The 21,425-nt window shown below is 43.9% G+C and overlaps 1 protein-coding gene across 2 annotated transcripts; it reads right to left on the reverse strand.

Annotated features, from left to right (window-relative positions):
* Positions 1-268: 268 nt before the first annotated feature.
* Positions 269-20,561, reverse strand: NDE1 (nudE neurodevelopment protein 1). Of its 2 annotated transcripts, XM_050905819.1 has the most exons (10): positions 20,360-20,561; positions 19,600-19,701; positions 11,207-11,336; positions 10,013-10,166; positions 6,707-6,855; positions 6,224-6,360; positions 4,979-5,158; positions 3,801-3,892; positions 2,616-2,752; positions 269-1,481 (listed from the first exon to the last, which is right to left on the reverse strand). In XM_050905819.1, exons 3-10 carry the CDS (start codon positions 11,290-11,292, stop codon positions 1,388-1,390), a joined length of 1,029 nt encoding a protein of 342 aa, XP_050761776.1. In that variant the 5' UTR covers positions 11,293-11,336; positions 19,600-19,701; positions 20,360-20,561; the 3' UTR covers positions 269-1,387. The 2 variants fall into 2 exon arrangements, with proteins under 2 accessions (XP_050761776.1, XP_050761778.1); XM_050905821.1 differs by lacking the exons at positions 19,600-19,701; positions 20,360-20,561 and adding an exon at positions 7,294-7,360 and having other exon boundaries at positions 11,207-11,268.
* Between the last annotated feature and the right edge of the window lie 864 nt (positions 20,562-21,425).

Below are 21,425 nucleotides of genomic sequence, written 5' to 3' on the forward strand. Positions count from 1 at the left end.
TAGCAAACATCTGTACATAAACCACAGTGACAACTTGCAAAAAAAAGAATAATCAAAATGAATCACAACTAGCATTGAAAATAAGCTTTATTCTGCTCCCCAGTTAAGCCAACTTTGTAGATGGCCTGAATAATGGGAATGACCTGTGGTTATCTCCTATTCCAGAGAAACAGATGCATCAGTGGCTGTTTTCACAGCATTTTCTTAAAAAAAACAAAACAAAAAAACCCAAACCCATTTATGCATGCTTTTGTCAAGCAAGCTCTCCCCACCCCCCGCAAAAAACATGAAAATTGTTTAGTCATGATTATTTTTGCAAGTACAGGCTTCCATAAGGTACCTTAATACTGTGAGTGAACATACTCCATTTAAAAAACAAACCAAAATGCAGTAATATTCTATAGGGGACAAAACTGATGATAAAATAATTCTCTACTTATATACACTCGTCTAGCATAAAGGACTTCTCAGGTTAAAAAAACATTTCTAAATTAGTAACAGCTGAAAGCATATATTCTCATAGAAAAAAAAATAAAACAAGAAGAAAATCACTAAGACCCAAGGCACATTAATAAAGGGAGGTTTGGAAAGCAGTAAAACCCACCTATTAAGATGTTAGAACTAGGAACTTTATCAGGTCTCTTGCTTCCTACAACAGCCAGGCTTTACGGGCCACAATATGGCAAAAAAGATGTCTATATGCTAAGCCAGTCCAAAGTCTCCTACCTTGCTGTTAGCTCTGGGTTCTCCTGAGTACTCTAAGCACTAGGCATTCCTCACCTTTAACCATGACCTGTTCTTAATGGCAAATCATTGCTTACAAAACCATCTTACCACTAAAGAGGCAGGTTTTTGTGTAGCAAGATTCTGACCAGCAAACATCCCACAAAGAGCTGAGCAGCTTCCCTGCAGAAAAACACCTTTCTCCACATAAAAACACTCCTCTAATTCACGTGACTGCAGCACACAACACCCATGATAGAAAGCCAGCACAACCAGAATTTAAGCCAGAACACCATGGTGCTGTATTGACACCAAAAGCCAAAGCCTGAGGAGCTGCATAGGGAGTACTGTCTCTGTTGTAGGTAAAGGGACAACAGCTTTGACTGGCAGTGTCAAAAGAAGCAACTTTCAAGGAGCTATTTACAGCAACTGATGTAGGAAGCAATTCCAAGTCCTGCACTGCTAGGCAGCATTGCTTTATCACACTACCCACAGAACGTGGCCGAGAGGCCAGACTGGGCAAGGCCGCAGGAGGCCATTACCAGTTGCAGCTTCTTGTTCAGTTCTCACCTACCCCGAGACTGCTGCCTGATTGCTCACTGATATTCTCTTTAAAACTAAAGTTTAAAATTTTTGTTTTGTCCCCCAAAGTCAGCCAGGCTTTTCATAGCAGCATCTTGACAACACTTTGCGAGGGATGGCTCATTGGTCCCGGAATATTTGAAGGCCGTGTTCCAAACTCCAGGCGTTTCACTAACCTGCAAATACAAAATAGAAGTTAGTGCATTTCTGGCTCAGCGTTATCATCTTCAGAGTAACTGGTCACTTCCAGAGTACACCACTCAGCTTGAGAAATCAACAGATAAAAGAACATCACTCTGAGCACTAAGTGAGTCCGTCACTTAACTGGGCTGAGTTTCCACTGTAACACAGGGCTCCGTTTCCCTCTGAGTAGTGAGAAGCTATCTTTTACAGGTGTTGGAATTTCAGTTCTAGCATTACAGCGGTAGATGTATAATCAGCTGCATGAATATGTAAATGTATGGCTCTTGAGGCTTTCTTGTAGGAGCTTTCATGAGGTTTCTCCCCAGGCTGGGATAGCAAGTACAATGTGGAGCACTCCTTCGACACAACAACTTTGGGCACTGGGTAACAGGACAAACCAGTATTCCCAGCGCAAGGGTCTAGCTGAATAATTAAGTCTGGAACAAACTGTACTATAGGCACTTAATTTACAGAGAATCTAAAGAATGTGCAGTACAGGACTGGCAGGGTTTAAGCAGACACTGAACTGCAATTTGTGATAACCTTGCTGATTTTTCTTCATTTGTTCAAGAAAAGACAACCAGTTCAAGTGTTCAGACAAATGTATAAGTTGAGTCAGGTAACTTCCTGCCAGCTGCTCCTTGGAAACACATCTTAGCAACCGTAAAGCATTCTGATTGAGTGAACACATTATTTGCCTTTTTTCCAGTTCTCCCATAAATGAGAATCTTAACTGTGATAAGGGAAGTCCTGACATGCCACAATGTTCCTGAGACATCACTTGTACAAGAACATAAAGCTTAAAACAAACTGAGCCAATAAGCAAGAGCTCCTCTGTTGTACTTCGTCCCGTTTAAACACTGCGTTTATAATAATACGTGTTACATTTGCTTTGAATTTGCAGATTTCAAAACTTGATTCCATCTAGTCTTCGAATTTCAGCAGCTAGTGATTCCAAATTTTAAACTGATCTGAAACATTCAAATCAATCCTGAATAACTAAATTTCCTATCTTTTGAAAACAAATTTGTCTCTACCAAAACAAAGATTTAATACTAAATAAAACAGTACCAGTCTCTAACACCAACAGTTCTCACTAAGACACAACAGCGGAGAACAACACTCACCCTGTATCACACAGGGGCTGATGAGGACTCAGGCGTGTTTCAAGGACATCTCTGTTCATGTACATGGACACCGTGGTTCTGTTTGGAGACTGGTCATACACAAAGTTTCGGCAAGATGCAAGTTTGGACTCCAAAGCCTAATGTAAACACAGATGACGCAACTGTCAAGTATCACCCTTCTCTTTTCACAAGATGGCATTGTGGCACACCAAAATGGCATTAAGAGTGTTGGGGGGGGGGTGTGGGGGGGTGTTGTTTCTTTTAGAATTAGTTGTCTAGTAGAGGAACCTGCTAGACTCCAGTGCCACATGAGTTCTGAATTTTTGAAGAGATGAAGCCAGTCATCTCTCTAAAGCTGAATCTCTGTTTTGGTAGGGGAGGTTAAGGAGTTGATGCTGTTCACCAGCAGGAACACAAAATCTTCAGCTTCCTCAGGGAGAGTTTGACATCTTTCTTACAGGCATCACTTTTTAGATTACTAAATGTTCATTTAATCTATCTGCTTCCCTAGACACATATCAGGTTGTATGTACTAGGTGGTACACCTGAGAGAACTGAGCCACAGGTACCACCACATGCTCCCATCCTAGATCACTCCACCTTTGTTGCTGGGTTACTCTTCAGCTGCGTCAGTGCTGCAGCTCAGCCCATCAAAAAGTCATACAAATGCTTGTGCCAACACAGCACTGGGGCATAAGGGAGAAAAGAGAAGAAAGTCATGAGATAACTTTTCCAGCATCAGCACTACCTTAAATGTCAAACTACAGCTTAACATGACATTAGGCCTTGCTCAAAAGACTACTGGATTCTTAAGGCAAACTTCACCAGAAGCCCTCTGGACAGCAGGCACCAGCCTGCTTTCTTCTCTGCCTTTCATGGGAGCAGATCCCTTCTTAATTTACTCATGCAGATTTATTCTTTCTGCACATGCACTTGCAGAAATTTGTAGAGGAAGATCTTATCCCCATGTGGATAAGATCTTAGAAAAGCAGAGCAGAGTCCATCTTTATTTGGGGGTTGGTCAGAAACATACAAAGTCCAGACCAAATTTCAAGGCCATGCTTAGCTAACCTGGGGGAAAGATACTCTTTCCAGTCTCCCCTGAGCAGCAGCACAAATAGTGCTGGCTGCAGTTTCAGACAGCTCTACCTTTCCAAGAGCATTGGCTAGCAGGTAATCACTCACCCCCACTTTTCGCAGCAAGTCTCCAACAATGTTAAGTGCAGATATTCTTGCAGCAGGTGTGAGAGGGGTTGCACCGTAACTGTCCTCAAGACCTGCAGGGCAGGTTAAAGAAGGGTACATTGCTCAAAAAAAGAAAAAAAAGCTTTGACACTGGAAGTCAGAAGACAGCCTGACATACAGAGCAGAGGAAACATCAATATCTTCACCTTTTGGTATCTCACCTCCAGATCTTTCATATCCATTAGGAATATGAAGCACTGCCTCCCTGAGACAGCTCAAGTTACACTGTCCTAAGCTAAAGTCTCTAGACATGCTGTGGCTTGGGTTTCTAGAGATCTGTTCTACCAGCCTACTCCGCATCTCTGTTGCTGCAGTGGGACCCGAGGGATATGTCCTCAGAGAGGACCATCATCTCTCATTTCACTACAAATCTCCAAATCCTTTCACTTTTACAGAAGCATTAATTCCTCCACTCCAAACACATCATTTTAGGTTAAACATACTGAAGCCCACAATCAAACTTTGTTAGTGCTCAGAGCTGTAATATCAAATCAGAATGTGACATTACAACTCCCTGCATTTACGCATACACATGAACACAGTTACAGAAATTTCTGGCTTTTTAAGTAAGATGGGAGAGCTAGTGTCAGAGGTTTGAAATATTGAAATAATCAGTGCTCACAAAAATAAGTAACTGATATTATTGACATGAAAGTAGAGATATAGTCATTTAGTACAGACAGCTAGGATGACTTGTCAGTGTCCTGCTGTTCCAGAGTAAAAAGAAAGCCTCTCAAAGAGCACCTACTCTCACAGAGAAGCCAATCCAAGTAACACGAGTGTGACATTAAAGATCACACTAAAGTTTTTAAAATCCTTCCCCTAAGTTAGCTCAACATCTCTGGGACAGTTGTGAACTAATAGTACAGTCCCAACAGCTCATCTTGGCCCTCACAATTATTATTACTAGACAGTTCAAGTCAAACGGAAATGAACAGCCTATGAATAAACCCCCAAAATCACAGTCTATCAATACTGAGACCATGGTGACTGGATTTAGGTGTATTTAACTGAAACACTCAACTCTGCTCCCTTCTTCTCATTCCTCCTTTAGCCAGAAACTATAGTAAAAACAAGAGCATCAAATAGTATTTCTGTGCTGGTTCCCTGTCAGTCACCTCTCCTAAATGTCGCAGGGGTGGGTATGTTGATGTTGGGTGCCCGGTGGACCGAGGGAGTTGAAGGTACAGATAAGGACGCTTGAACTGCAGTGTCTGTTCTTTCTGTTTCCAGGGTAGTTCGCATCGGTGTTTTGGGTTTCTCCTGTTTCTGCTGCACTGCAAGCTCTTGTCGTAGATCTATGAAGGAAGCAACACAAAGCAAGCCTTTGGAGTATGTATCCACAAAGATAAAAACAGGTGAGAATGTTTTGCTCAAAAGATTTTTCCCCTTGTGGAGGTGAAGTCAAGTCACTTATCCTTGTAAAGATTACTCCAGGCATATGTTAAAAATCTGGATGATCACTAAAGGCTTTTCTAGGATTGTGGCTCAAGATGTTTTTGTAGTATTAGTTCAGTGGCTATTAGCTGGCTTTAATTTTCATACCCTTTCACAAGGCTCCCTTTGAGGCAGGGAATTAATTCCTTTCCAAATGTTACAGGCTGGTAAGCAGAGGCACATCAAGACTGAGGCTAGGCAACCTGGCACACCTTGGCTACATTCCAGCTCCCTGCCAGGTTGAGATCCTACCTATTCTACCCTTTTGCTCTTCTACCCTGGTTTCCACATGAAGGAAACCTGAGCTGAAGCCAGGTGGAAGCCACACCATTATCTAGCCAAGGGATAGAGCACTTCTGTCCCACAGCCTGGCTGTAGCGTATGGAAACCACTCAAGGGCACAGAATCCGAGCAGATCTGAAAATAGACGGTGTTTTTCCAGCTCCATGGTCTCTCTCTTCTCACCCAGCCTTATTGACAGATATCAAGAAGCTAGCACATGAGGCTATTCAAAGGTAACTAGTCACAGTCCTCCTGTTTTACCGCCCCATTAGTGTTTCATTGACTCCACTTTTCACAGGCCAGGAAACAATGAGGTTAATGGTTATTAAAGCTGACCTTCATGGGTTACAGGAAGCCAGACCAGCACATGCCCCAGCTGGACTGGCTCTTCTTAACCTCCTAAGGCCCTGAAGCATCACCACAGATTAGGAGAAGGCTGGAACAGACTTTGGCTCTGGAACAAGGTCAGGAGTTCAAGGAGTTGGGGGGAGCAGTCTTGAAGCTTCCTAATTTGCTTCTACATTTCAGATAGCAGATTTAAAAGATGCAAACTTAAAAGCCAAGCTCTAAGATATATGGTGAGGACCAAACAGCAACAAGCCAGGAGGGGAGAAAGGGAAAGATACACATAATTTCTGTCCAACCTCTAGCTTCATCCTTCAGGCGCTGCACAGACTCCAGAAGGTTTTCCTTCTCATCCAGCTCACTCTCCAGAAAAGCATTTCTTTCAATAGCCTGGTTTAAACGCTGTTCAAAATCCTCCAGAGACATTATAGTGGCTCTGAAAAAGAGTGCACAAGATGTGACTACCAGATCCTTCAAGCACACAGAGGAACTCCCTCTCTCACAAGAGAAGGGATAATGTTGCATTTTTGTTTGGTTTGCTTTGTTTTATTATTATTTTTTATTTTAGCTTGTAAGATACGAAAGAGTGCAGTGGGGGGAGCGGAAGGGAAAAAAAATTTATCACATTTCCCATCTGCCACAAACCTCTTCACCACAATCATCACCTAAGTGATTAGTTCAGAATGGCAGCGCTAATGAGCGCAGCATCAAACACAGCTCAGTGACACCATGCTCACAGGACAGAACAGAGGCGGAAAAATAAAACACAGAAGGTGGGTCACCTTTTTGCTCTTTCCAAGTCATCATTTGCTTGCTCGAGTTCTCGAATGTATTTCTGAAGTTGATCTTTAATAGCTTTTGTCTGTGCCAGGTCATCTTCCAGCGCAGAGATTTGCCTGTATCCTTCTGAATGCTGCATTTCAATCTTTTCCTAATCAAAGGCAAATCAAACAGCATATCAGGGACTTAGCAATGCATGTTCTTTCTGTGGCATTGTCTGAGCCCCTTTAAAGGCAGAGGCAGATGCTGTGAAGTTTTTTGAGAAACATCACCTTACATATGGTAAAATGCCAATAAAGCAAATTGCTCACACACTTCTGGGCTGCCAGCAGACAAGAGCTCTTCCCGTCACTCCTTATCAAACAATGGTGCTGGGGAGCAGTTCCCAACCTCCACAGCACAGGGCCATTCCTTGCTCTCCCAGACAGCGAGACTCATCATAATATCTGAGCCCCAAGAGCTTTAGCAACACGCAAAGCAGGATGCAAGAGAAGCCACTTATTTTCAACTTTAACAAAAAGTCAAGCAGTACTTAGGAGCCTAAATAACAAGAAAAAAAAAAAAATCCAAGTGTGACACTGTTACATACCGCTGTGGAACCAGAAGGATTCTCCACTGCCCCTGTGGTTTTATTAGCCCAAAGCAGGTTCAGAGTTCTAGATAGCAAAACATTTCAGGTGTAGTTATGCAACACACTTTGGATGTGAACCTAAAACAAACTCTGTCTCCCTTTAGAGCATGTACACAATAGTACATTTAAGAGAGGTACAGGCGGGGAGGAAGGCTTAGCTTCTCCATCAAATCTCTCTCACCTGCTATTGCCGCTATATGAAGAGTTAGCTCCACATCATGTGACAGGGAAAGCTTCACAGCACACTGTCTACTGCCAATGCTTTACACTCCACCACCTTGCTATCAGATCACTTCAACATGCCAGAGATTTTTTTGGAACTCCAAGATTGCTGTATAAGTAGCATTCCTGAAGTGCTTTCTCCATCCAGAATTTAAGTATAATACACTTGAAGTCACTGAAAACAAATCCATGCACTGAAATTTGAAAACCATGGCATGTAGTCTAGCATGACTGATAATTTGAAGACAGCTGTTTTAGCACATGAAATGCATAGACAAGGAGGAGAGAAAGATACCCATTCTGAATTAAAAAATTCTTATTTGATTACAGCGTGGTGACACTGCTATAATTCCAGATCTCTGAAGCACAGTTACATGCTGAACTTAAGAGCCCCCAAGCTCTAAGAGGCAGATTACTTTCAACTACCTTTTCAGGACTCTCTAAACAAACCCTCCAAAGCATTATTTCCATTTATTTTTAGGCAGTGTGAACTCTGATTTCTGAAGGGGGGAGCAAGTACACACACTAGGCTGGTAAGCTCAAACCCACAAGCTGTGTGGGCAAAGTTCACTAGTGTTGACCTAGATGCGGACACCAATCCTTGATGGGCTCAGTTAACACTGCTGCTCAATAGCTTCATGAGTTTAATGCTTTGCTCTTGAATTGATTCAGATAAAAGACCAGAACTGCAAGGTTTGAGTCTTTGTTTTTAGCCAATTGTAATAAACTATCAGCTGATCTAGCCATCAATGGAGTCTCTGTTCCTTCACTGCAGGCTGTTACTGCAGTTTTCAGGCTGCATGAATAGCCAATTGTTAAAAGGTTCGTTTCAAGCAGAATATGTTTTAATAAAGTCATCTACTGTGACGAATAATTTAAGATTTTCTAAAATATGTTTACTCTCCACTTTTTGAGGTTCTATGTTGCTTCCTACTGTTATAATTCTTAACTGCTTTGGCTGGTTCATTGTCCCCTCCTCTCATCCTAGCTCCTCTACAGAAAGAAAATAGTCCACACCCTCCTCAATTAAATGAGCTGCAGGTTTTATTTTTGTCAAACTTATGCCTTCTCCCCAAACCCATCAGCTTCCATGGATTTATGTGGCTACATGGAACAGCAGACCAATACTCCATACAACATGCAGAGCATTTAATACTGCTAAGGCGCTAATACAACAAGAACAAAGATCAGTGCAACATAACAAATACAATGAAACAAGCCTTGGAGGCTTTGCTATCAAAAAGCAGGGGAGGGATCACTACGTTGGTGCGAGAGGGACAGGACATCTGCCTGGAATGGAAGAGTATTTCCTTAAGACAGTAATTTGGACAACAGTTTAGACAAAAGGCATTGCAAACCTGGATTAATCACTTACACAAATACCTTCACTCCCATTAACTCATTATTGCACCCAATTGAGTAGAAGAAGTGTAATTAAATTAATCTCTGCTTCCACAAACATTGACCTAGCCCTACAAAATACAGCGTAGTGTTTCTTGGGTGACTATACCTCACCTTTAAGTAAAAGGCCAACAAGATCAAACTTTAAAAAGGAAAACCAATTTCAGTGACAATTTTTTTTTCAAGTTTAAGAAAAACTTACCAGTATCTCCTAAACCTGTCAACCAGCACAGGGGACTAGCAGCATCTTTAATGAGACTGAAATGAGGCAGACTCATCACTCTTCATACTCTGGATACCTTCATTATTTCTTAAGTCACTCTGGTAAGAAGTTCCATCTCAATAAGTTCATATCCCTTATGTTTTATAATTATGGAAGTTAATGCTTTTCAGCTGGTTCTTAGTTTCACAGAAGGCTAACCAAGCATAAAGAGGATAAATTATTTTTCCCCAAGTACAGACAGATTCAGTAACGAAACTAGGGCTGAAACTGTTTTATACCTCTCAGTTCTATGTGTTACCCACTGGTTGCTGCTTCCCAGCTTATCTGGAATGCCAGATAATAAATGCACAACTATGTAAAAAGGGTTTAAAAATACTGAGTTTTCTTATGTAATGCAAGAACACAGCTGGAATGTTTGTATTTTGATTGTTCTGCAATATTATCTGTGTCTGCACAATGCAGACAGGAAGAAAGCTGTGAACAAAAGTACTAAGTAGATGGAAGAAGGAATAGAACAGCAGTTCTGTTATGGTTTTGTTTACTCTCCACTCTACTGCAAACAATTTGCTCCTATCTCAAATCTATCCCGACACATAGCTACAACCTGCAAACAGAAGTTCAGGAACATTAACAAGGTATCCAGCACCCTCAAAGCAGACAACAGATTGGTATTTCTTAATTTTTCAAGACTTTCTTTTTTGTGGTTTTCTGTTCAATTTCATTGTAATGCTGAAGGTCCCTGTCCACAAGGCAAGCTGAATCTGCACATGCCTGTCTCATTCACCTTTGCACTTAGGATGCACAGATACTGTATGCATCATCCACTCTTACCTTAACTGACTCCAGTTCCATTCGCAGACGATTGTTTTCTGACAGAAGGTCTCTGTTTCTGGACTCTGTTTGCTGCAGCTGAGTCTCCAGTTCAGCTTCATACTCTCGACTCCCTTCTTGGAATTCACGCAATTCCTCCTGTGTATTCTCAGCACTGGAGAGCAATTCCAGCAACAGAACTCATCATAACGAACAAAGAAAAAATCTCTCTTGTACACTCAAGGTAAAAAAAATACTGCCCTTTAACACAGAAGACTCTATGCCCTTCTCCAACATACATTCAACAAGAAGAGAGGGACATATGCAAATATTTCCCCATCAAGCATGCAAAGCCACCCCATAGCAAACCGGTAAGCAAATGAAAAAAGCCCAAATAAATAGAAAAATCCCAAAGTCTGTCTTCACACTATAGGGGTTGAGGACACGTGGAGTCTCTTTAGCTTGTACATTGTCCACTGCCATCCGCATATTTAATCTGTTATTCAATTCAATTATTTATTTGGAAATATGAACAAAGCCATTTTCAATTAGCAATAAAACGTGAGAAAAAGAGAGAAAGATGGAAGGAAAGATGTCCATATATTCTTAAACAATTCTACTGAAATAATCCTCCAGTAAGCTAAACAGGCAGCACTGAAAGGTCTGAACACCTGGTCTAAGAAAGGACCCACCAACATCAGCATTTAAAAAGTCTGGATTTTCTTCACCCTTTACTGCATTTAGAGCAACATACTGAGCTAAAGGGAAGAGCAAAGTACATCCATTCTCAGCCAGGGATCCTCCCCCATCTATGTGCTGTCAAATAATTCTTGATCCACACAGAGATATAAAGAGTGAACAGCAGCATCTCTCTCTCTGCAGTGGCCCGGATCATCCACCCCCAACAAGGTTCTGCAGTGAGTTATGTTTACCCGGGCTGCCCACAGACTGCAGTCAGAGGCACAATTTCAGCACACACAGTCCTGCTCAAACCAGAGCAGGGACCAAAGCCAGCAGTGCCAGAGCAGCACAGATTCACTGCTTAAAAAAGCATAAAGGACTCCAGGCTGCGCCAGTTTATGCAGAAATATTGCTACTGCTACCACTCAAGATAGCTGAACCACCTTGAATTTACTCCCCTATGTGGTGCTATCTATGTCTTTGCATACAGTGTTACGGACAAAACAACTTAGAGGAATGAAGCCACTGCCTTACCACTGCTTATATTTCATAGCCAACTCTTTCCAGTATCTGGTTTCCTCTTCCACTGTGCTGAACTGAGGTCCTTCTGAGTCTTCCATGATGAGTCTTCAAAGTTTAAAACTCCTGTTTCATTATTCCCCCCCTGGAAAATTGAAGGATCAAGCGTAAGAACTAATGGAGTGAGCTACCTTAGTCCTTTTTGCTGCAGAGCAGTGCACCCCTCCTCCCAGGAAGTCACTGCACACCTGGAGACCAAACTAAAGACCAGCCTTGACAGGGCTCTGTCAGATATACCATAAATGTGAAAGAATCACTATTGAGTAATCAGGTCCCTTTCCCCTGTTCTCCCAAGGTTGCTGCATGCTTACACCACATCCCCAGCAGTGAGCACCTTCCCCACCCTCTGACTACACAGCACAGAGCACCAAACCTTAAACTTTAGCTGCAGCTGTGCTAACGCACACACAACACAAGTGAAAGAGAAGACATCTCAGGCACAACTTCAGCCCCAAAGACAGTGCAATTAAGGTTGAAATCAACAACCCTAAAGACACTTACCATGAAATCAAAGAGAAACTTCAGAGACACACAGATAAGTTACTCAAAATACTGATTTCCTGTGTTAACATTTCCAGGAACACCTAACCTTTTTATGGACATAACTGCTGGACACATGAAAAATTTCTCCCTAGGTCAACACAGACAAAGCTACCTGACTTTAAACCTGAAATATCACAAGCCATGTATGACTGAGAGCCATGGGAGAAGGGAGCTCCAGAAATTCCTAGGGAAGTGAGGATAAAAGCTCCACAGAGGTTTTAGTGGGATACCACCTGGCCAGACTAGGTATGCAGATAGATTGCAGCAACCCATTAAGCAATCCAGACCATCCAGCTGTCGCTGTGTCAGCATAAACCCAGTCACAGGACATAGTCCCAAATGGGAATGACACATGAAAGAGCCACAGGGGAATCAAGAACCTTAAGCTGGTCACTCCTGCTTGAAGACTTAAGTATCTAAACACCACAATTAAATAAATGCCCTCTGATGTGCATGATGCACTCTAATAAACAGGTCACCAGCAAATATAATTTTATATGAGTTAGTCTTGACAATGGAGAAACATCAAACCTAATGCTCTGGATAACCTGCCCACGTCCAACCCTGGGTGAGGCAAAGATTCCACATAGACATTATCAATTTAACAGAAACCCAAATAAATCAAGAACAGTAAATAAAGGTGGAGTTGAACAATTCATGACAACAGCAGTTGTCAGAAAACTGTATCGCTGAAATCTAATGACTGAGGAAACACAGTTCTTCTACCAAGTTTCAGCTCCAGATCTACAGAGCAAAACATTTCCTAGAGGTAATCCTGACGGAATAAAGAGGAAAAAAATAGCCAAAGCCTTCAAAGATCATTTAGATGACAGTCCTGCCTTCTACTCTTCTTCTTTATGATACTCAGGAAATGCTGGAGTAGACCTTCTGAGCTGCATGTCATAGCTAAAGAAAATGTGCATCCACTGCACATCAATTGAACTCAATGGAAAAAATTATTCGTAACCTGTGTTGAGACTTTCCTCTCCAGAAAATCACCTGGTTTAAACAGGATTAACAGCCATCTATCTAGTAACTCTACTGAGAGAAACATAAGTAGTTCTTACCTCTACTACAGACAACACTATCAAGTACTCAAAGTAGTCTGGGATCTAAAGCCCAGTTCTTACATACCCAAGCAATGCTGCAAAACATAAGTCCTTTTCACAGCCTAGGCAATGTTCAGGAGATTATTGAGCAAAGAGCAAGCAGCTGTCACAGGTAAGCGGGCTGTGCCCACACACCTCAATGCACAGTATCAGCTACACACTCACAGAAATTACACTATTACTTAGAAGGGGAGCTGGCAGGTGACAGGAAAAGTTACTAAGCTTTAGTTTTTATAATTCAGTTTCTTGACACGAAGTGTTCATTAGAGAAAGCTACATGTCCTCCTAACAAATAAAACCACCGTGTGATGTATTGACACACTTCCAGCAAGAAGTCTCAAGGCTGCTGCTATTTGTACGTATTTACAGAAGTACGCACTGGGGAAAAAAAAGAGAGGGAAAGGAGTGTGGGCAAGGAGGCGTGATTTTCCAAATAGTACCCTTGCCCATTAAAAAGAAAATCACGACCAAGCATAATTAACATTCTTGACCTAGGATACTTTACGACACATCTACTCTATTATTTTTAAGCGAACTTGAAGTGTCTTTGATGTTAATGAACACGTCCTTATGCTCAAGGCACTGTGTACACACACACCAATCCTTGCAGTACACTTGTGAAGAAAAACAATTTTCTCTTTTACAGATGAGGGAGGGTCAGACATAAAGAAGTGATGCAGGTGCAATGAGAAACCAAGGACCAGCATCCATTACTGTGGTCAAAGCACTCCAGAGACCAGCAAGGCAGAGTTTCCTTTAGGGGGTTACTTCTCACCACTCAGACAACAGGAAGTTTCTGTATTTCTTCAAGAACAGAGAATCCACCCAGGGTATGCCTGGTTTTGCTACACAAATTAAAATATATTTCAGAAGGCTCTAAAGAGGAATTCTTCTGACACAAGCGTTATAATAAATCCCATTATCTGTGTTGAGAGAGTCAACAAAAAGAAGTCAGACAAGGTAAAGATGGAGTGCAAGACATCTTGCTCCCAAAAGCTTTCAAACAACCCTTTGGAACCAAAAGACAGCTCCCATTGGCCTCAAAAGCTTGAATATGCTCATATCTGGCTCTCACTTATGTTTTTACACTGCACTTTGGAAGGACTAAAAGAATGTACTAATTTGCATTTTTTAAGATTGTTTAGTCACATACAAAAGAACTTTCCCTAACTGAGTGTCGTGGTTTAACCCCAGTCAGCAACGAAGCACCACGCAGCCGCTTCCCCCTTCCCCTCCCAGTGGGGTGAGGAGGAAAGGAAAAAAAAAAAAAAAAAAAGTAAAACTTGTGGGTTGAGATAACAGTTTAATAACTAAATTAAAATATAATACTAACAATAGTAATAATGAAATATAATAATAATAGTAATGAAAAGGAATATAACAAAAAAAAAAAAAAAAGGAAGGGGGGGAAACAGCGATGCACAATGCAATTGCTCACCACCCGCTGACCGATGCCCAGTTAGTTCCCGAGCCACGATCCGCGCCTCCTGGCCAACTCCCCCCTGTTTATATACTGGGCATGACGTTCCATGGTATGGAATATCCCTTTGGCTAGTTCGGGTCAGCTGCCCTGGCTGTGCTCCCTCCCAGCTTCTTGCACACCTGCTTGCTGGCAGAGCATGGGAAACTGAAAAGTCCTTGGCTTAAGATAAGCGCTACTTAGCAACAACTAAAACTTCAGAGTGTTATCAGCATCATTCTCACACTAAATCCAAAACACAGCACTGTACCAGCTACTAAGAAGAGAGTTAACTCTGTCCCAGCCAAAACCAGGACACTGAGCCATAAGATTTATAAGAGTTCCACAGAACCTTGATAACTTCCACAGAAGCATAAAGATGCTGTCCCCTTTGGTTTCTAAGTATGTCTTTGTAAACATGAGATTATGGACCCACTAAGGTTGTTGTCCATTAAGAGTACACTCTGTTTCATGGTTACCATTACTAAATAGTACTTAAAATTTAAAATTAATTGTTAAACTACAAATACATGGAAGGACTGGGGACCTATACTTATTCCACAGAGATGACACAACATGGCAGAGATCGTTTCACTACTGTCCAATGCCACAGGCACATGTTTTTTGTCTGCAACACACAAGTAAGACCTATTAGGTTCCCTGTACACCTGCACTACATCTTAGCTCACAGGGATTTTCAAACTAACCAAAGATGCAAGATACAAACTTAAACTGAAAAGAAAAATTCCAAGTTTCACACAAAGTATTAAAGCTTTTTTTTATTTTCTGAAATTTGTTTAAAAAAAAAAGAAAACCAAAACCCACTCACATAAATCTTTCTAAACTGCCTGTAGAAAGGGTAGGGCTTTGACTTTTTGTTTTTCCCCCCTGCTGCCTTCTCCCCTTGGAGACAGCATGCAAAATGCCTAGAGAGTAATTAATTAAACCAATTAGGAACTCCTCCTTGTCTAGGCTCACGACAAAACAGGGGAGGGCGAGGGGGGTGAAGGAAGTTTTAGCAATGTTTTGTGAAACATTGGCAAATGTGGAAAAAACAAGGAAAGTCACAGTCTATGGCAAGCACACTTGGTTTTGCATCTTACTTGTTTTTGCACACATGAAGCCAGAAGAGACATCTGGCCAGACTTCCTGCATGCAAGCAGCACAAGTGCTGGTCACAGACATTACAAAACCTCTACATCATACAGGAAGTGGAAGTGTTCATGGGTGGGGAATGGACTTCTGCAAGGAGAAAAATACCTCAGCATAAATGTTGCAGGAAACAATTTCATACAAGTGAGAGCAGAATTGCAAAATTCTTAAGGAAAAAAACATAAAGAAAAGCCACACACAAAATTATTGAAGGAACTTCAATTTGGGAATCAGAGTCCGAGTTCACCAAATTCATGAGGACCTCAACTTACATTCTGTTTCAGCCCTAGAATAAAGGACTCAAAACAACCCTGCGTGCCAAATACTTTTTTTTTTTTTAAACAAAAGAACATTTTAGCTTGGTGAACAATGTTAGCCTATCTTTCTAGCATTGCCTGATGGTCTGAGTCAGAGAAATTCATATTATAATAAAAAAGTAAAACAGTACCATAAATACTACTGAATTATCTATGGCAGAGATGATGAAGCTCCTATTAGACATTTTTTCCTAACTGGAAACCAAAACAAAACCCCTCTTTGCTCCTGAAAAGTAGCTTTCCCATCCTATGAAAATTACATTTTCTTAAAATAGTCCCGTTGCAAGGGTCTTCCTGTAACATAAGGGCTTATTTTCTTTTGTTTAAGCAATACAAAAGAAAATCACCACAAGAGACAAAGAAAAGGAAGAGGTCATTGGAGTGCCAGGATTACTCTAGAATCCCACAGCCAGCACTGAAAAGAGTTATCATCTTCTCAGTCTTCTCTACCAAAAGGCTTAATTCAGCAAAGCCCTCATCTTTTCAGATACCAGTCCAGCTCCAATACTTAGAAGTTTCCAGTGATTCCTAAGGAAACTCCGCAAAGTCTCCTCTCCTGAAATGCCTGACCTTGATGCTTCCAGCTGCAAGCCAAGAGGTCAGCTAGACAGCACTCTGAGGCTTCCCATTCCTATTCGGAGCACGAAACCGGGAGGGAGCTAAGCCAGCGGGCACGGCTCCCACGCTCCCCTCCCCTCCCCACGAGCAACCGCAAGAGCAACTCCAGAAGCAGAAGGAGATTCAGGTTCGCAAGGAAGGATGTGGGAAAGAGCGGGGGGGCAGCAGACAGGCAGGGTCCCAGCTCCGTCTCCCCTTGCCTCCCCGACCCTGCCCCAGTTACCGCCGCAGGACGAGGGACATCAGGAGGGGCTGCGCCGCACCGAAACCGCCCTTCCCTCCTCTACACGCGGCAAGGGCGCTCCGCCAGAGGGGGAAGCCCCGGAGCGCTGCCCGCCCTCCCGCCAGCCTGCCGGGCGGCGCAGGGGAGCCCCAGTCTCTCACCGCCACCACAGGACCGCGGAGCTCGCTCCGCGCCGGCAGCCGCCGCTCTCCCCAGCCCAGCCCGACACGGCCGCCCCATTGGCTGCCGGTCACGTGCCGCGGGGGGCTCCGCCAATCAGCGCCGCCAGAACGCGCCTGCTGGCAGGTTTGGAAACTTTCGTTACTTTCAAAAGGCGCTCGGGGCGGCGGCGGCCGGGCCCGGCCCGTCCCTCCGCTACCGGCCCCAGCCCTCGGCCATGGCCCCCAAAGCGGGGAGCGACGACCCGTCCTCGGCTGCGTGCTCTGTGCATGCTCACACTCAGCCCTGGCACATGTCGACCACGCTAAACACTTTCATCAGTGTTTTATGAGCTACAGTGGGCACAAGGGCCTGCATCTTCTAAGATGTTAACGGTATAAATCAGCATTTGCCACCATGCTATAATTTTAAATACATGTTTTCCCTTGAAATGTTCTAAAAGAGGAAAAGCTTTTTTTTTTTTTATTCCAAAGGCCTCTTCTGAAAGAGCAAGCAGTGAGACAGTGACTGTAACTATTTAATGCCAGTGCAACATTTTTAGACTGAAGTCCCCTTTTCACAACCAAGGAACAGGCTTCTGTGTCGCTGAAGCCTGTGTCGCAAGGACAAAGCAGTCTGAAATATTAGACACTTGCACTCATCTACATCTCAGCATGATGTCATCGTTCCAGAAAACGAGCCACAAGCATCCGCCGGGGGAACGAGCTCCCAGCAGACAATGGGACAGAGCTGCAGCTCAATGCAGCCAATAAATTACTTGCCATGCCCTCACCACACAGGATCAATATGAAGGGGACCGAGGTATGCGGAGGCTTTCTCAAGTGCCCTAGGTGTGTTCCTACCCAACAGTGTACACAAACACTTGGTCATTAGGTGTGTCTGGCATTTGTTTCCTGAGTCAAAACAAAAACGCAAATTATCACATATGTGTAGATACACTCCAGCCCACATACATATGGCCATATGTCACTGAGTATCACTTCACACCCCTGCAGCATGTTTTACAAACTGCTGGATGATAGGCACCCACACGCAGGGGCCCCCATCCCAGTTTCATTTACTTCTGTGATGCAATACCAGGCCTGGAGCAGAGTCTGATCCTGAAAAGACTTAACTGTCTAAATTGGGAATGCGCCTCTCCCAAAGACTTTGTAGAACAAGGCTGGGACTGTAACAAAGAGGATGGACACTCTTCTGTAAGAATATTCCACTAAAAGAAATCTACCCATAGCTACGATAACTTTAACTGAAAAGGGTGAGCAAAACAATTATACTTTCAGGTCAGGTGTTCAGCAAAATATATTTTGAGGTCATATGTTCAGCAGAAGTAAATGGAGACAAACTATTACACGACTATGAATAGAAAACTAAATCAGGTATTTAAAAAATTGGATTCATAGCAATTTGCAGTTCCGTCATTACTCAATAATGTTTTTATTATCGGGTACGTTACAGAAAATAAACCACATACTATCATAGTATGTCGCCAGTAATTAAAAAATTTATCCATTGTTCGCAAGTTTGGGACAAAGGACATTTTACTTCAACTCCTCGAACAAATCTTTGAGGATAGCGTGAGTACACAGATGATATCAAAGGTACACCTGAGTATTTTTAATAGTTCTCATCTTGAAATACTTGTAAAACATGGCAAAAATTCTCAGATTTCAGAGGAAGCTGTTAGCCTCTCATCCAATTCCAAAACAGCGTAACAGCACCCTAACAAACGCCAGAGGCTCAGAGGCACTACCAGAGGCACTCCTGTATACAAGCAATAAATATTAAAAAAAAGGTTATTATAATTACTATCACTGCCTTGTTTGCAAGAAGAATGAGACCACTTGTCTGTTTTAAAATTAGCAGAGGAGAAGGAGAAATGATTTTATGCATTTCTTTTTAGTTTGCTGATTAATAATTAATAAATGGCAGATTTTTGTGGTGCTAGGGTTCATGTGCTAGTTATTTTAATGAGAATGCCACACTGATTCTTCCATGAAAGCTAAGTGGGCAAAAACGTATACACTTTAAGTTCTGGCAAGGTTGCAACACCTTATCTTTTGGCAATAAGCTTCCTATGGGAAAAAAGATTTGCTTTGCTGCAAGAATTAAATAACTCACCACAGAACCACTCACTCTATGGATGGAACAGGAACTGCTCATCAATTGTCATTACAAACTACTGATCTTTTTTTTTTAAATGGATTACTGATACCCATAACAAGATGTGATAAACACATGTATTAGAATACCATATGGAAATATTGCTATCACTGAAGAGCAAGTATTTAACATCAATGAAACCTATTTCTGTCTCTAAAGATGTTATATAATTCTCTGCAGTCTGTATATGTAAAATCGGATTTGCATATGCTTAAGCAAGAAACAGATTCTCACTACTTTAAAACCCTTCTGATATCTTGAACTGACAATTTTTGATGAAACTGTCAAATGCTCATTAATAGCACTGGGTTGTTAAGCACAGCAAAACACTCAAGGCCTTGACACACAGCAGCATTACACCCTGAGTGAACCATGGCAGCAGGGGCAAAACTGGATGTAGATATGAGCGTTGTCACTAAGACTCTTAACCTTGCTGGTGGCTGCAACCCATTAGGCAAAGGTGAAGGTAAAATGACAACTTAGCCTAATACCATGATGTCACTTATGATCAAAATATACTGAGCCACCAAAATGTGGACCCTCACCCCGCTCTGTCACTAACCCCCCTCCTTGAGGGGCTCAGCTACCTGCATGCCAAGGAGCAAGCCCAGCCTGGGTGATATGGATTTGCTGCACGACTTTGGCCCAGACTTCTGAGGGAACTGTCAAATTGTGCAACAGAGCTGTGTCTGTAAAGACAAGAAAAGTAAAATTACAAATAGAGGTAGGGTTGTTGAGACAAGGACTATTAGTAGCACAAGGATTCAGAGGAAAAATATCCATGTGGAAAGTTATACAATCCTAAAGTGAATAAAACCCAGTTATCTTCAGTGGGTTGCCAGCATCACCCACATCAACAGACCCAGTGAATGACAAGTTATTAAAACTGAGGTAGCAGTGGAGGCCCATCCTTTTCTTGATGCTTGTTTGGCCAGCAGACTTCAGGTGTTTTATCAGGGGGTGGGGACCACACTAATGCCTAATCCAGTGGCTTGTTAGAAGCTTGTTCTTTTTTGTTAGCCAATAATTGCTTTATATTTTTAAGCAGTATCTATCTTACTTGGGGGACTTCTTTATACACAGCTGACGACGCCCAAAGCAACCCAGAGAAAGACAGTAAAGAGGTCAGACACTTGTTAAAATAAGCAAACAGCGGATTTCTGAACAGTACTGACATTTAACTGCTGTCTTTGGGCTTAAGACTATATACTGCCTTCAAGGGAACAGCCTCTTAAAAATGGTTAAAACTGTCCATCCCTGACAACCTACCAAGATTTTTTTGTGTGTGTGCAAAAAGAAGTTCTAAGTGAAAGCTTAAATTCTGCACAAGGCGTCAAAACTTATTACCTCTAAGAGCCCAGTTCAACGCCGTGGCAATTTCCTCATGCCTGCCGCATGCCTGAGCACTGAGCACACCAGCTCAGGTACCTGCTGGGAGGCCAGGCCCCTCCACAGGACCTGCCGGAGGCCTCTCCGGGGCCGACTCCTACCGCTGTGCCCGGCCCGAGACCCTCCCCTCTCGGTGGAAGGTGGCGGGGTCCCAGCGTAAGGGGGAACAGGGGCGCTCCTCAGCGGTCCCGCCGGGGAGGGCCCCGGCTGTCCTTGAGCGGGGCCTCCCTCATCCCCTCAGGGCGGTCCCCGGCACCCTCCAGCCGGGCGCGGGCACCCCCACAGCCCCTCTACCCCGGGTTGGGGTGTTGCCCGGTCCCGCCCCAGCCCACACACCGGCGGCCGCCGGGACCCCCGGTGCTGGGGGGCGTTTAAAAGGCACCGCTCCCGGCCCGGCCCGGCCCGCTGCACGCCGGGGAGGAGGAGGAGGAAGAGGGAGTGGAGTGTTACGACAGCCGCCTTTGCGGCAGCGGGCTGGTTTCCGGCGCTCGGCGTCGCTTGACGGCAGAAGGAGCAGAGAGGGAGGAGGGAGGACAACAAAGGGGTGTGAGGGGCCGCGGCGGCATGTGAGGGGCGGCGGCGCTGGGGGCGGCTCAGGTGAGGCGCGGCGGGCGGGGGCAGAGCAGAGCCAAGCCGGGCCCGCCGGCTCCCGCTAGCTCCCGCTAGCCCGGGGCTGCCTCCGCCGCCCTGCGGCAACGGGAAGGCCCCGGCGGAACGCCGCGGCCGGGCGGGGACGGGGCCCGCTCCCCTCGCGGGCAGCAGCCCGTCCCCCGGGCGGAGCTGCACAGCGGCCTCGGCCCGGCGCCGCCCCGCGGGCGGGAGCGGCCGTTGGCCCGGCAGCGCCTTGGGGCGCGCTGGGGCTGTTTGTCTGGCGCGGGGGGAGGGTCGGGCCTCGCCGTCGCCCCCCAGGCTGCGGGCCAGGCCGAGCTGGAAGCACCCAGGGAGCTGCGAGCCGCAGAGGGCAAAGGGCGGGCATATGTGGCTAACATAAGTTTTCTTTTTTTTTCAGTTACCGTTTTAATTC

Source organism: Gymnogyps californianus, chromosome 15 (assembly GCF_018139145.2).
Source record: "Gymnogyps californianus isolate 813 chromosome 15, ASM1813914v2, whole genome shotgun sequence".
Lineage (NCBI taxonomy): Eukaryota > Metazoa > Chordata > Aves > Accipitriformes > Cathartidae > Gymnogyps > Gymnogyps californianus.